Raw genomic sequence first — 17,505 nt, 5'->3', positions numbered from 1 at the left:
AACTATTATGTTTGCAGACGGTAATTTAATTTCTTGGAACTGTGCCAAAAATAAAATATATTACAAACAAATATTCTTCAATAACCCAAATTATAATATATTTAGTATTTAGCCTAACTTATAGGCCAATGGTATTATTAGATGCCTATGCTTATTTGTTTCCATTTTATGTACCGGTATATAAAAATTATTTCAATTTTCAAATCTTTAAAAACTTTTTCAGTTTAGAAAATAATAAGGTTATCGTGCTTGTGTCGTTCCTTGCATACTCTAAAGCAACAAACACTTGCAAAGTTGTTTTCATTTATTAATACCAGGATCTTATTCTCTTTTCCGTTATTCGTGTTTATTCTCATGTTCCAAATATGCAATTAAACTTGATAGTATTTTATGTACCATACGATTACTGCAGCGAATTGCACAACGAATTCATAAAGACCTGCCAACGATCTTTACTTATGACTCCTCAACTGATGTGCAGTATATCGCTGATTTCACCATCTCCATTTCCTGAAAACAAATTAGTGCCTTTTCTATCTCTACAATTACACCACCTTCCTATCGGTTTCATCGCCATCTTTTTTTTTCGAACCAACAGTGCAAAGCACCAATAACAGGTTGAATAAAACTATATTTGTAAATAAAATAATTTCTATCATATTGAGAAATTAAAGATATCTAAAGAATTCATTTGATAAAGGACAATCGTTTGATACAAACATTAACATGAGGAATGACATGAAGAAGGGTTTACGAAGATCACAAACAGCAGTAAAGTAAAACAACAAAACAAGATCACAATTTAACTACAAATTGTTCACTTTTCGAAATAGGGCTGCTGAATTAAGCAAAGAACTTGGAGAGAGGAGAGTAAAGATAAAGAATACACATTCATCATTATTACACCTAGTATAGCTCTCGTCGCACATTATACCTCAGTTATTTTATTTCGTGTCATGACAAAGTAAAACTGAATTTTCTTACTGTAAAGTTTAATTTTATTACACTTAAACCGGTAAATATGATTTACAATGCCTATATATTTTCTTCGTTTCAAAACAGAAAGAGGGGTAGTATTTCTCAATTAGAAGTTTAATTTTATGGAACAGATCTGTATTTACAGCAGTCCTTAATTTGTAGTGACATCTTATAACTAAATCGAACAAGGCACGACCAAATGGCGAGTTTGCGCAAACAATAATTACGAATTTTACATATAAAAAACCAAAACATTAGAGATTGCAAGTGGATATTGACACGGAGGCAAAATGACACTCATGAGAATACATATTACCGGGTAAATAAATCTTGAAAAGCTGCAGAAATCGCTATTGAAATTATTCCTACTTGTGTTTATTTTTATTGACCTCGTTTTCTTATTAGAAAGTGCGATCTAATTAAAAAAATATATATATTTGGGAAACGGCTTGTTGTGACGTTGAGGACTAATTGTATATAACCTGAATTGGCCATGTTTATGTACCTCAAGTTCATAGCTGGGCACTCACGATCATTGCTCACATAGCAATGAGGACATGTATAGAACCTAAATTGGCCATGTTTATGTACTTCAAGTTCATAGATGGACACTCACGATCATATGGCGATGAGGACATGAATAGAACCTAAATTGGCGATGTTTATGTACCTCAAGTTCATAGCTGGGCACTGACGATCATTGCTCACATATCGATGAGGACATGTATAGAACCTAAATTGGCCATGTTTATGTACTTCAAGTTCATAGCTGGACACTCACGATCATATGGCGATGAGGACATGAATAGAACCTAAATTGGCGATGTTAATGTACCTCAAGACTGTTGAGCAAGTCTCGTTTGTTCTTAGGTATGCCCTTGAAGGAGAAACATACGAGTCGTTTCTCAAGTTCCAAAATGTCGAATCTACGACTGCTGAAGCGTTATTCAAATGTCTATGTGAGACGTTAAAGACATGGGGACTTGATATCAAGACACTAAGAGGTCAGGGGTATGATGGAGCTAGTAACATGTCAGGCAGGTATAACGGCTTGAAAACCAAAGTCTTGAATGAAAATCCTAAAGCTTTGTATGTACATTGCAGCAATCACTGCCTTAATCTAGTCCTTGTAGCTGCTTTCAAATCCAATATCCTGTGCAAGAACTTTTTCGGTATAGTAGTAGAACGACTGTATGTAATTATCGAAGCTAGTCCAAAACGAGATTCTATCTTTGTCAGATGTCAAAAAGAGCGAAACATACAGCATCCATCATCCCTGAAAAGACTTTCAGAAACCAGGTGGGCTAGTCACTGCGACTCCCTAAGGACAATTGAAAAAACTTTACCAGCATTGTTAGACGCTTTGGAGGAAATTGCAGAAGAGGAACATGACAACAAAATTGTGTCGAATGCAATTGGTCTTTTGGAAAGTGTGTCTACGTTTGACTTCATTGCAGCTTTTACAGTTCTCAAAGACATCCTTGAGACAATTCGTGTGGCTTCTGACGCATTGCAAGAGCGAGGAATTGCAATAGATACAGCATTACAACTAATAGACAATGCTGAAAAAGCACTGGCAGATAAGAGAAGCGACGAATATTACAAGACATTAATGAGCAACGCAAAGAAACTTGCATCAAAGTGCGAAATTCCAACGGAGTTCAAACAACATCGTCAAAGACGACGAAAGCAACAAAGCGGTGAACTGGCAGGAGATGAGGTACTCACACCTGAAGAGTCCTTTAAAGCTAATGTATTTTATGGCTGCATAGACATATGTCGTATGCAAATTAAGGAACGGTTTGCAGCAAATCGTGACATTCTAAAGGCATTCAGGGTTCTATTGACGCCATCTCTAATGAAAAAGAGAGACAATGAAACAGTCACCAAGGAGCTGGAAGACCTCTCCAAAGTTTATGGATCTGGTCCACACCCAGATATCGATCCAGCAGTAAGATCCGAGTATGATGCATGGAAACAACATATTGTGAATGCACCTAACCGAAATACCACAAAATGCATCGGCACAAGATATGTTTAAGTACTTGTTCCAGTCGAATCTACGTTTTGTAATTCGCAATTTGTACAGGCTATATGCAATATTTTGTACAATACCCGCTACTTCAGTAGAGACGGAACGGAGCTTTTCAAAGCTAAAGATCATCAAAGACTACAGGCGATCTACTATGGGACAGGACCGGCTTTCTGGACTAGCTATTCTATCAATAGAGAGAAATATCGCAAAATCTATCAGCTTTGACCACGCTATACAAACTTTTGCAGAGATGCGACCACGCAAGATTCATTCATTCAATCTTTTATTTCGGAAACTCTGGTCCATAGAAAGTAAATTACATATAAATGAAATAAATAAAATAAACAAAATTACTACTACTCATCTCAGGATGGCATTCCATCTAGAAAGCATCTTCGACTTAACTAAGCCATTGCTTATAATCGTTGAGATTAAAATATTTTTGCTTGCATTAAGTCTACACATCAGGCCATATATTGATATTCTTAACAATTCATAAAAAGAGGGAATTCTACATTCCGTAAACATGAGGCTGGCACTGTAATGTCGAGGCCTTTGCAACAACATTCTTAAGCCATTATTGTAGCATACCTGGAGTGATCGCAAGGTACCTTATATATACCTTATATGTACATTATGTCTAATTACTATATTTTTCTAACTCCACTACTAAATGTAATAAAACATGAACTATACAACCTATAACATATATTGATCACCAGCATGAATTTTGTCGGCAAATTGGCAATTCCCGGCCCCCCTACTTCAAAATCCTGGATACGCCACTGCCTCAAGTTCATAGCTGGGCACTGACGATCATTGCTCACAATGGCGATGAGGACATGTAGGCCTATAGAACTTGAATTGGCCATGTCTATGTACCTCAAGTTCCTGGGCACTCACGATCATTGCTCACATGGCGATAAGGACATGTGATAGAACCTAAATTGGCCATGTTTATGTACCTCAAGTTCATAGCTGGGCACGCACGAACCACAACGTGTTTTCCCACTTCCGAGGTCATTCTTTGGGACGTATGTGGCTACACGATTACATCCACACGGACGCGGGGAAGGTGCACACAATTATGCTTATGGTTCGTTTACAGTTCAAAGTCACATCACGATAATTGACTATCCTGATCAAACGTGATTAGGCCTAATAAAAGTGTTAGTTTCACGTCCCCACAATGTTTTAGGCCGCATTACTCTCTTTCACCATTTGCTTTTTTTTAATGACATGGCCAATTATAAAAAATCAACATTGCATGATTGCAGACGTTTGTTTGTAACAAAACGTACGGTAATTAGTTTAAAGATGTATTGTCCCTTGAAACACAAAAAATGAAAAAAAAAAATATTCTAAATTTAAATTGGCCATATCAAAGTAATATTAAAGTTATTCACTTTAAGTCGAAAATTCGAGCCAAAAACAACAGTTTACGTAATTAACAGGTAAATTAATTAGATTACATTTCGTCTGAGAAATCGTCGCAAGCGAAAGTAAACAAAGATTTCAAACCATGAGTATGCATTATGCATGATGCTAATTAGGATTGTTTACAACTCGTCACGGTTGAGAAGGTGTTTTCACACAGATCGCGAGGAAGTTTTATGATTATGCATACAGAGTAGCCAAACAAGCGCATTGCATTATGGGATATGTTTTGATTGAAAACTTTGACTGGAAGTCAAAGTTATTTTTTGAACAAAAAAACATCTGTATTTCGGTTAAATTATTTTTTTTTTGACTAATTTTTGGTGAAAGTTAATAACTATTATGATACTTCAAAATGACCCACTTATTTTCGAAATTTAAAAATTTCAAATCAAAGGGACAATACATCTTTAAGCTTGGTTCCCACTAGAACGTAACGCAAGGACGTAAACGCAACGCAAGCGTTTTAACCAATGACAAGCGAAGTTATAGACAGATAGCAATCACAAGCGAATAAGCCATCGCTTGTGATTGGTCAATTCACTTGCGTTGCGTTACGTCCTTGCGTTGCGTCGCTAGTGGGAACCACGCTTTACCGAACGTCGGTACCAAACATAGATCGACGAGAAATATCACCATTTTTAGTTTGTCGAAAAAAATATCTAATATACCCATTCAGCTATTATACTAGTATGACGTCATCGTAACTGCAAAATTGCGTAATATTTAAATAATATAAAATTATACTACCGGTATCCACATACATTTTTAAAACTAATACTATCAACGACCGGAAAAATCCATTTGTACCACCGGTGATAAAATTCGTCCCAAGAAATGTAACGAACTTTCCACTTGAATGACGATATAAAATTATACTATGTTATCTGATAGCCAGCTCTCTCGTTTCCTATATTATTATTGGTACAGATACATGTAATTCTGTTGGAATAAACACAAGAGAGATGACTACATGCATAAGATTTGTAAAGTATTTAAGCGGCAGATGGTAAGCGAGGGCTAGGCAACACAAGCACTGTCCTTGGCTATCGATGCGGGTGAAACTAATCCGTTGCCCAGCGTGTCTGTTTTATCTTCCCCTCGTTATGGATTTATAGCTGTAGCTTAAACCTGATTGAAAAGTGCCAACTAGCATTAAATTATCAGAATTATTGCAATTTCAGATCAAAACAACTTGTCCGCTACCTTGTCTTAAACAGCGCGAATAGATCACGTTTCGAAAAGAAAAAGATCTTTAATAAATTAATCGGTCTTTAAGCTTCGATAACAACGTACAGTGCCCGATCGATTTCGCGTTGTTTTGGACAAGTTTACTAAATCATTTTCACGTTATGTTAGTTTAATTTAAAGACCCCTTCCCTGCAATTTTGGACGTTTTTTGGAAAATAATACATATATATCACTTTAAAAACATTAAACCATGTCATTCCTTGTCTTAAATGTACGTTTTATGGTAAATTATGATAAAAAGTGAGAAACAATGCACTACCTAAGTAGTTCGCGGCGATCGACCTCTCGTGGACGGTCTTAGGCCTAGCCTGGCTAGGCTTAGTTTTGTAGGCCTAGCTGGTAAACATCGGTAACGTGCGAACATCGTACGCTAGCTATATACCTAGCCTGACGTTGTATAGTTGCTGCATTAATTTTCTTTCTATTTTTGCCAGACTCCGTTGATACAAATTGGGGAAAACCCGGTATTTTCGCTGAAAAGTTAGGAGTCTTCCATTTGTTTTGGCCTCACGATCGATCGAAAAGTGGGCGAATTACAGGTGAAAAACAAAAATATCAGTCCGCGCGCAATGCATTTTGGGATTTATAGCGGGCCGCTATAATTATTAAAATCGACTTATTTTTCACATTTTTAACCGTTTAAAGACGAAAAAAGTTATCGCAATAGGACCATATAGTATTATTTTTACATTAAATATAGTTTGTGATCTTAAATTAGATCTAAAAAACGTAGGGAATGGGGCTTTAATTATTTCACGAATAACTCTATAAAGCGTTGTTCTCTCTAGAGACGCAACACAAGGGCGTATATACGCAACGCAGGAGAGCTGACACATCAGAAGCTTGTGATTGGTCAATCGCTTGCGTTGCGCTTACGTTCTTGCGTTGCGTCGAGTGGGAACCAATCAAAATATCGGGCCTGTTTAATATTTCAAATTCTGCTTTGTTTTTTCTTAGTTAAGTTAAAATGCTGACTTCTTTATAAAACAACAAAGTGAAACTCTGTCTCCTTGTCTATTATTTTGTTCTTTTTTTTAGAAGATGTAGGCTTATATATTTCCTGGCTTACGTTTTCCCATAGAAAATTGTTCGCGCTTCTAAAAAATATACTATATAATATGTGTAAAGCAGATATATTTGTTTCATCATTATTTGAATACTGTAGTAGAAATCCTCGTGTTATAAACAGAAAAAAATAGTTCCAGGTGAGAACAGGTGCGCGTGGCAGCACACGTGGGTTTATTGTCACACTAACACCGAACTGTTAAAGTATTTTCACGGGTACTGATTCTTAGGGAAATTGGTTTCCGCGTGAGTCGAACGATCCAGTCAAAAAGAAAATCTTTACATTTGTCCATTACCGTGTAATTACTAATAGAGTAACGAAATATACATGTTAAATTTAACGGAGCGTATACCCATTTGGTTATACGCTTTGCAATCCGTCGGCCCACAAACTGTGCCGGAATAATACTACATTTTGTCCGCTCTGTACTTTTTATTGAACAAACACAGCGGGCGGGCTCCATACTCCTTTGTACAGTAGGTGGTCTTTGGTTTACCAACATTTTAATTAATTTCGTTATTATTTCCTTTTTTTACATTAAAATTACCTGTTCGATTTACCTTCACCTTGTCAACAAATTCTTGTTATTTCCGTTTTCTAAATTGTCTTTGTCTTTTGTTTCGCTAGGTATACAGAGGACTATGACATGGGGATGCAAAAACGATGTTCACGTAACGCAAGTTATTTGTCCAATCACGAGCGATGTATCATCGATTGTGTACGTCATTTTGTGCGCCCTATACGTAGGAAATGACGTCATGAATTATGGTAATGTTTGATCTTCTCTTACTTCTGATTGTTATAGTTATTTAATTATTTTACTTGGTGTTTTGAGACACAGATACATCACTCGGTACGATATTGATGGCGGGAATTAAATGAGCCCGTTTATAAGTATCGTTATTGGTGTATGAAACTGAAAGGTATTCATATTATCATTATCTTTACTCGCTTGGTTTCAGAATACAGCCGTTTGTTACAGACTTCCGTGAAAGTAGTAGGCCTAATACAAAGTGAAGGAAAATATGGTACATAATGATACTGCATTGAACTGTTTCTAAATCATGATGCTTAGTTTATGGTGTCCACCGTACCAATCGATGTTTTGATTTTCAGCTATAAAAGAAGTATGAAACGCCACATACACCAAGATATTTATCAATAGGCCTTATATTTTACCTAGAATATAACAAAAACAATTCAGGGAAAATAAAAGTCCATAGCAGCCACACAAAAAAAATGAATTGCGGATTTGTGTTACAAAAGGCCTTTAAATTGCAAACTATTTCATGTAAATATCTATACCAATTAAGAAATTAAAAAAAGATTAAAAGTCTATAGAAAGCATACAAAAGCATGAAAAGCAGCAAAAATGAGAACTATCGCAACGAAATACCGTCGAACATCAGCTACAAGATCCCCACAAATAGCAAACATTGTCAACGTAATAAATACATCATTATGATGTGTACGCGTGTAATCATGTGTGTTTTAAAGTTCTGTTAAGAGCTGCGCAACACATGCAATGATCCTATATTTGGTATCTTATTTATCTGTTGAATGTAAACTTTGTATAAACCTATGCGATATATAAATCAACTAGACACCTTAAAGTTAGGAAACATGATAAAAAAAGGGGAATTAATGACAATTGGCAGATTTATGTTGCTAATAGATGTCGAAACCACACTGACAGTTGCTGCTGCCATGGTTCAGTCTCTTGGTAATGTCTTAATTCAAATTATTACAACTACAGTGAAACGGATGTTACATAGGACCCCCTTACACATCCTTATAGGCAACACTCATATATTATGGAATTATGACGTCATATTCCCTTGTAACGTCACAGTGGTGTATTAGGGTATACACAACTGACGTGAGTTATGAGTCTCGGGAGAACGAACAGTTTGTCAGATCGGAAATGAATGGTTATACACAGAAATGACACCATGGAGATTGATGAAGTGCAGAATACAAACGTACAGATACTATAGCTAAATTAATTTACTATTGTTACCACGACCAGGTTTGTAGGCCGTATCATAGAAAACATTCAGTGTTGAGTCCAGAACATTTAGCCAGAACATTCAGTGCAGCATTCAGTTCGGGTCCATTGGGCTAGGTCATTCAGTCCGAGTCCCGGACATTCAGCTAGGTCAGTCAGTCCCGGAAATTCAGTCCAGAACATTCAGTCCCGGACATTCAGTCAGGACATTCAGTCCAGAACTCGTACTCCAGTGCATCAGTTTAGGACATTCAGTCCAGAAAATTCAGTCCGGATTATAATATGTTTGTCTTCAGTAGATTATTAGTCCAAGTAATTCATGTGTCAGTTTAGTTTACGTTACATAATCAATGTAATTCTGTTTATAAGGGTCGATGGTTATTCCGTGATTATCTAATTCTCCAATCTAGCTATTTGATTGTAGGTTTTAGTTCGTCCCATGCAATAAAACTGTGTCACTCGAAATTCACCAAATACGCGGCGAGAAATCAAATATAAAAACTTAATCTCGTGAACAGCTATTTAACCCAATTTAATACCGTGTAGTATATTTTTATTCCATACTTATTTATAATTAAATCCGACGGTTCGTGGATTAAGCTATAAATCCATGCGGATTACCCAGTTCACTTTACATCAGTTCGCGTTTTCGTTGATCGTATCTTTTTTCATTGATCCCTTTCCATGCTGTCGTTTTTAGTACCCATAATCCCCTCTCCCAATTTCCTGTTTTTGTAAATGAAGCCCGCGTGAAGCAACCATGTCACGTGATTTTATATTTGCCTTTGTTTCAGGCCGTTTGCCGTCTCGCAGCGGATCAAGGACTGCAACTTAAAAGAACTAAAATTAGATTTGATTTTATTAAGTTAGGACCAAGTTCTTACTTCCCGGATGTAAAGTTCGTAGACGTGACGATCTTACCCTTCACGTGCCCTTTGCTTAGCAACAGGTGTTACGCCTTCTTCTGAACTGCATTTGACTGATCTGTATTCCATAACTTAGGCCTCCCTACTAACTACTGTTTGGGTTAAATTTAGTGGTAGGCCTAAATTTTTTTTGCAATTCTTTTTTATATTACTACAGAGCGTTGCTGACATCACCATGTCAATAATTGTTATTAGGATTAACATAATCATCATTCATTCTATACATAAACAAAATATATCTAATTTTCGTCGTCATTGTTTTGTTCATCACCATAGAAATTATACATTTTTAATTATAAATCTTCAATTCCATCATTTTTTTTTAAAATAGTGCTGTCATAGTGAAAACATTATTGACAGTAATTTTATTTATTTATTTATTTAACAACATCTTATACAGGATTACACAATCAGGTAAAAGAAAACCTGTTTTGTTGTCCTGTCTGGAATACAAAAAAATCACGAAAAAAAGTTTAATTTTGTTGTAAAAGAAAATGAGATCGATATTTAGCTTTGAATGATTAATTAACGTCTAAGCGCAACCTGTAATTTGACCAATTTTTTATTTTATTATTTTTTTTATTTATTTATTCTGGTTTAGGCCTATATAGTAAAAAACATGCAGTCCGACGGCTGAAATTGTTGATTTACAAAAATATATATATGGAAACACAAATATTAAAAATATATATATATATATAATTTATACAAAACATTAAAAAAATGTGAAAAAGTCAGTTAAAAAATAAAATTGTGTTAACAAATTCCAAAATTACAAATGCATAGGCCTATATTATGTAAACCAATCACGTTGAATGATGTATGATCCGAACTACTGTCGTCGCTCGGAAACTCACATACGTTGCGCGTACGTCATTGCGTTGCGCGCCAAAAGTGGGAATTTGCTGGGGCTTCCAATATTTTGTTCACTTACACATCTCATCATCTGTTTACTTATCTTGGCAGCAGAATGCTAAGCTTACGAGAAGGAGTAAAAGTTCATAAGGCCTAGCGTGTTTAAGTAAAGGCACGCTCTGCTTGATCCTTGACATGGCAGTGATGTTAAATAGTATCTCCACGTGTGTAAATAATATATAATGATGCTTAGCGTAAACATGAGTGTAAAAATAGATAGCACCTAATCCCCAATAAAATGCTAAAAACTATTTTTGGTTATAAAACTGGAATAAACAACTGGAAACCATAGCAACACCGAGGTCGAGATGTCAACACTTGAAGTTGTCTGACGTCAAAGTAATACAGGGTAGGAAACTGGTCGATGGGGACAAAAGCAATATGTTTTGGATTGTTTCCGTCGATGCTATGGGGTGTAAAGTCTTTCCCAAGATTTTACTCCTGTTTTGATATAAAGTGGGTTGAGTGTGGAAGTTTAGAATTAACCTTTTTATTGGGAAGTTTTGGATTAAATCGTCTGCCGATTGAGGGATTTGATTCCAATTATTTACCACAACTGACTGCTGTGTAGGGGATAAAAGAATACCAAAACCATACTCATGGAGATATAATGCCTAATAAAAAAGACACAAACATATTATGTGCAACTTTTAAAAAATGGAGAAAAAAAAGAAAAAGAAAAAAGAAGAAATAATAGTAGGCTTATAAAGATTTTAAAAACGAATAACGTTCAACGTAACGAAACGTAACGAAACTTAACGCGACGTATGAAAATGCCCTTCCAATAATTGTGTTTTCCCCCGCCTACGTGAAATCAAACCTGCGATGTTTTCAGCACTGTTACGTCGTCGGTTCCCACTTGTGATTACGCAATACGGCACTTTGCGTCAATACGTTGTTGCTTTGCGTTACGTCGCTAGGGGAACCACGCTTAAACGTAAATAACGTTAACGTACAATGACTTACACCAGAGTCGGAACAATTTGATACTCTGACGCAAATCAAAATCGAGGTATATTCCCAATCATATTACGACTAGTCTACCATGGATTAAAGAAAATGTTTCCTTGCTTATATGCCTATACCAACTTCCAAGTCATTGCACTGCCTATGTACGAGTGGGCAACAACCCTAATATCAATTACAAGAACATATATAATACGACATTGGACACAACAATGAAATAATATAGATAGGTGAATTATGAAAGACGACAGGTGTATATGAATATAATTGTGATATTTATTTTATCTTTCACTATGACTTCTAACCGACGTCAGATGGGTTTACCAAAGTGTAAGTAAGCCTCTATAATAATACTAGGTCTCGACATAACTAGTCTATACTATCCTCAATAATATCTGGAAGGTTTATCATGGTGAATATGCACGGTATACCTGCCTATACGTACGTCGGAATATAGATGTATGGAGGAGAGGGTGCACGGTATATATGGCTATACGTACGTCGGAATATAGATGTATGGAGGAGAGGGTGCACGGTATACATGGCTATACGTACGTCGGAATATAGATGTATGGAGGAGAGGGTGCACGGTATACCTGCCTATACGTACGTCGGAATATAGATGTATGGAGGAGAGGGTGCACGGTATATCTGCCTATACGTACGTCGGAATATAGATGTATGGAGGAGAGGGTGCACGGTATCCATGGCGATACGTACGTCGGAATATAGATGTATGGAGGAGAGGGTGCACGGTATACCTGGCTATACGTACGTCGGAATATAGATATATGGAGGAGAGGGTGCACGGTATACTTGCCTATACTTACGTCGGAATATAGATGTATGGAGGAGAGGTTGCACGGTATACCTGGCTATACGTACGTCGGAATATAGATATATGGAGAAGAAGGTGCACGGTATACCTGGCTATACGTACGTCGGAATATAGATGTATGGAGGAGAGGGTGCACGGTATACCTTGCTATACGTACGTCGGAATATAGATGTATGGAGGAGAGGGTGCACGGTATACCTGCCTATACGTACGTCGGAATATAGATGTATGGAGGAGAGGGTGCACGGTATACCTGGCTATACGTACGTCGGAATATAGATGTATGGAGGAGAGGGTGCACGGTATACCTGGCTATACGTACGTCGGAATATAGATGTATGGAGGAGAGGGTGCACGGTATACCTGCCTATACGTACGTCGGAATATAGATGTATGGAGGAGAGGGTGCACGGTATATCTGGCTATACGTACGTCGGAATATAGATGTATGGAGGAGAGGGTGCACGGTATACCTTGCTATACGTCGGAATATCGTAACAAATGCTCTCAGCCAATCATTACAGTCAAGATCAAAGAAAATTACAATAATCGATGGATGATCTTCATCTTTGATCGGATGGTCTCTCTCTCTTCACCATGCTCCACCCAATTCCTGGCTACACCCCGCGATTAAACGACAGGTTGTTTATCGAAAGACGAGTCATGTAGTTCTCCCGATGACTAGATTAATAATACTGAATCATATAGTTTATCAAACTGATGTCCGTCATTGGATGACGCATGATGACGCAGTATTGCGCGTATCATATTATGAAGTAATAAATAGTATGACTCATCCCCAGGTATCAGTAATAGTAATATTATCGATATGTAAGTACCTGGACATTCATTTACGTACCTGGGAATAAGTACCGCTGAACATTGATTATAATATTGTTATTTTTTAATAATAAATTTCGTTAAATATTCACTAAAAATACTGTTTTCACACATAATTTGACATATTATAGTATTTAAATAATGTATGCATACAGAAACTGCATCATTTTTTGTTCAAACATGGACATTTTGGTAATTCTGTGACCAACGCAGACAAAACAGAAATCAAATCGACTTCATGGAGTTGTTTAAAATATACAGTGAAATGATTACAGCGGTAACCATTCTTTATGTTGTACTGTTAATGTACCGGTATTGAACATGATTACATCAGCTAAAATGCATGTTTATGGTAGTCAATTGTGACCAACGGAGTAAAAACGTGCAGACAATCAAATCGACTCATGGAGTTGTTATTATACAATATAAATTTAGTTAAAACCTAAAACATGAGCTCTCATGACAACCTGAAAACCATGCTTGAAATATGTTGTTAATGTATTGGACATGATTAGGACAGCTGAAATACAGATACAGATAAGCAGAAGGATTAAGATCCGACACAGAGAAACATTTTGAATCTATCAACAATGGATCCATTGTTGACGAAGCTTGGGGAACGCCCGCCGCCACCAAGAGTTCATTGTCTCAAAAAATGCTCATTATTACAGCCTATATACAATTAATTCCAAATATGGTATAAATGTGCAGTGTATTGTACACACGTACGTAGCAAATATATTTGCCTTGGAGTAAAATGGATTTTGAAAATATATTTTCAAATTAGTCATTTATATTGAACGTTCGAAAGTTCGAAATATAGGCGAACTTGGAACACCCGCTGCAACCTTACAACGTCAAAAGTGTCTAGCATAATATAGCGAGATTTTGGGGGATATATCTCGGTGACCATGCTAGCGAGGTTTTGGGGGCTATCTCTCTGTGACCATGCTAGCGAGGTTTTGTAGGGCTATATCCCGGTGACCATGCTAGCGAGGTTTTGGGGGCTATCTCTCTGTGACCATGCTAGCGAGGTTTTGTGGGGCTATATCCCGGTGACCATGCTAGCGAGGTTTTGGGGGCTATCTCTGTGTGACCATGCTAGCGAGGTTTTGTGGGTTATATCTCGGTGACCATGTTAGCGAGGTTTTGGGGGATATATCTGGGTGACCATGCTAGCGAGGTTGTTTGGGCTATTTCTCGATGACCATGCTAGCGAGGGAGGTTTTGGGGGATATCTCTCGATGACCATGCTAGCGAGGTTTTAAGTGAAAGTTTCAGGTAGACTGTGTTGTTTTAATGCATGTTCCTTGCTTGGAGACGAGTGTTAGTTCTAATGTAAGGAAGCAAGTTTTGCACAATTATGTTTAATCGTCGATAAATCCGCTATCCCAAAACACGCTTAATTATTTTTTTCAATCTCAAATTAAAATTGAACAATCTGATATGCAAATTAAAGAGGATTAGACAGGAGACTAAACTGATGCCAAATCTTGTAATTTTCCTCCCTCCAATTATACAACCTCCGTTATCAATCAACCCGTCTAACAACCCGTGAGAAATTTATCTATTTATTAAAAGTTTAACAAGGGAACTTCCGTCAAAACTAACTCTTCTTCTCAATGACATCCTGTTACTTCCAGTTGGTAACTCACCACGGTCCAACGAATTTGAGAGGGGGTTTGGAAGGGAAACAGGTCTTGTTGTGACGGATTACCTCATGTCCCAGTATGACCCTCCTCTGTACATTGATTATAACAATTCCCACCTCACACCTCCCAATTTTGTAAATATCACAATAACAGTTGAGCCTTTAATTTCAATTGAATATGGAGTGTTCTTTTTTCTTTAGTCTTATTACACGAGTGTCCATACTTGCAGCAGGCACCACAGATTCGGCCTATCTTTTAGTATTTAAATATTAAAACCACGATAATAAAATAGCACACACATTACTAAACATTGGTGAAATTACCGGTAAAAGTTTAGTAGGCCAAAATTTACAGGACACAAGTTCTGTTTACCATTTTAAGAACGAAAACAATTGACGTCAATTGTTCCTTAAGAACCATGGCCTGCATTTTATTTAAATTCTCATAATCTATTACAATCCGTGTTTCCCACTTGTGTTTACCACTTTTAACCGACAAATTTAATTCAATAAAACATTAATTGGCAATAATAATTTAGTATTAAGTTTGTTTATCAGATAACCTGTTATAGAGGATGTGGGGAATGTATTCTAGGGCCAATCGAGGCCGGTAGATGTCTACTGTTTATCAGCAAGGGTTCTGGACCACAATACCATCAATGAAGGCCGATATGATATATAAGTGGCGGAAATATTCAATATATACCTGGAGGTCGTCGATATGGTGCAGCAGGGTTATTTTTAGACTGCAGTGCGAACGTGAAGAAGCAGACGATTTTTACACCTGTGAGGTAAATAAGTTGTGACGTCATATTAACATGTGTCGCAGACGATAAGTGGCACACTTGATATCGATATTACCCTCTTTTACATGTGGCTCGTGCCCAGCGAATTCATATTCAACATTGCAGGGTTAATAATTTTTATATTGTATTAACAATTATGTCTCCTGGGTAAGTGTGTTTGGCAAACAGATCATAAACTACCATTCGATTTGCAAATTGAGTTATATCGTCGTGGTAGCACTCTAATTGGCCAATTGCAGGGCGCCGTATTTGTCCACTTTACGGGAAATGGGGTAAGAAAAGCAAAGCTTGCTTCGTGGTAGACCCTAAGCGTTTTATCCAATTCTTGGTATGTAAATGTACTGTAGGTTTATACATGTATTAATTCATACGTGCTAGAATTAAGTCCCATAGTATATGGGCAACGTTGTATTCGAATATTGGTGAAGAACACAATCCATCAGGCAAAGATTGCATCAGATAATATTGCAATATTTAAAAATCTTGAACAGTCGATTTGTTTTAACAATTGTCTTTATGAAGTATATGTTTGCACCAACTGCCTTCTCCTGCAAGGCGGTATAATTCTGATCGGAAGTCGCAGCAACCGTCAAAATAGTCTAGGCGTGTCGTACCGTTAGTATTTCGAAACCGTCGTGTCCGTTATCGGCAACGATGAAAGATCTATACGATGAATTGGGTTGGTCGAAAAAAGCTACCGGTACCAGTTTGAATAGACAAAATATACTATCTTGGCAGATAACAACGTATTTCGTATTATTCACTGGGCATACACTTGGCCCGGGCGTTGTTATTTCTGTGAAATACTTGTTTCCAGAGGCCTACTACCAGTATTCTTTATTCAGTTAATAGAATGTTTTGAACGATAAAGTTAATTAAATTATAACCACAAGGTATGGCCCACTGAAACACCCCCCCCCCCCCCAAATAATTTTTTTTTAAACTTGATAGATCTGATGCTTATAAAGGGAAAACGTAATTAGTATATATTCAAACTTTATTCAAACATAATATAATTAGACTGTTTAAGGCCTGTTCACACGAAACTTAAAGCAATTCAAAGCATAATTAATATTGCGATTCATACTTAAAAACAAGTCGAATGGTTTTACATTACTCCAAGCAATGAGACTCACGATTAAGCTACATACTTAGAGCTAAGCGGCGACTTATATAACATGTTATATATGCTTTATTTCATGGGAAACTTTAGTCCCTAACTTATTTCTCCATGATTATATCTATTACAATTACCAAAAATTATTTTTAGAAATCAAATTGGTAATTGAAAACCGAATATCTTACTTAAAATTAAATCGACTACTTATACCAGTTACTTGCTAAAAAGAGGGGGTGATTCTTTTGATTTTGGAACCACACTTTACCTGCGAAAACTAAGCCATAGTACATAGCGCCCTCTCGTGACAGACACCTGCTGAGAGGTGACCTCACTTTAACATTTTAATGGACTTTCAAATTTTATAGCTTACGAGCAACATACAATATAAACATTTATACCTGTTTTGACCAACTCGATCATACCTGTACATGAAAAAAAAACATATCAGTATATTAACTTTAAGCGTTCGAAAGAAGGTGTGTGTATTTTTTCGGTTTAATTATATTGATAAATTTGGCCGATTATTTATCAAGGATCACGTATGTCTGCTACAGTGTATGCAAGCCATTCACTGCTTACTTTACAAGGTCGTCTCTGATTGGACTACGCTCGCCGTAGCTCCTCCCCCGTTTACTTAGCAAGGGTATAAAATGAAGCACACGCGTGTG

General features: G+C 36.8%; 1 protein-coding gene and 1 long non-coding RNA gene across 3 annotated transcripts in view; both read left to right on the top strand.

The window, feature by feature from the left end:
- The window catches only part of LOC140063039 (uncharacterized), an 89,113-nt gene extending 81,030 nt beyond the window's left edge, over window positions 1–8,083 (top strand). For both annotated transcript variants that reach the window (XR_011847568.1, XR_011847569.1), the window contains exons 4-5: window positions 7,395–7,535; window positions 7,730–8,083. This is a non-coding gene — a long non-coding RNA (uncharacterized lncRNA). The remainder of the gene's footprint in view (window positions 1–7,394; window positions 7,536–7,729) is intronic.
- LOC140062997 (zinc finger MYM-type protein 1-like) lies at window positions 1,802–3,740 on the top strand. The gene is made up of 3 exons (XM_072109423.1): window positions 1,802–2,929; window positions 2,979–3,324; window positions 3,736–3,740. The coding sequence occupies exons 1-3, from the start codon at window positions 1,802–1,804 to the stop codon at window positions 3,738–3,740; spliced, it is 1,479 nt and encodes a 492-aa protein (XP_071965524.1).
- Window positions 8,084–17,505: the final 9,422 nt, after the last annotated feature.

Source organism: Antedon mediterranea, chromosome 11, assembly GCF_964355755.1.
Source record: "Antedon mediterranea chromosome 11, ecAntMedi1.1, whole genome shotgun sequence".
Classification (NCBI taxonomy): Eukaryota; Metazoa; Echinodermata; class Crinoidea; order Comatulida; family Antedonidae; genus Antedon; species Antedon mediterranea.
Note: the sequence above shows the minus strand (reverse complement) of the source record. Positions and strands in the feature narration are given on the sequence as shown.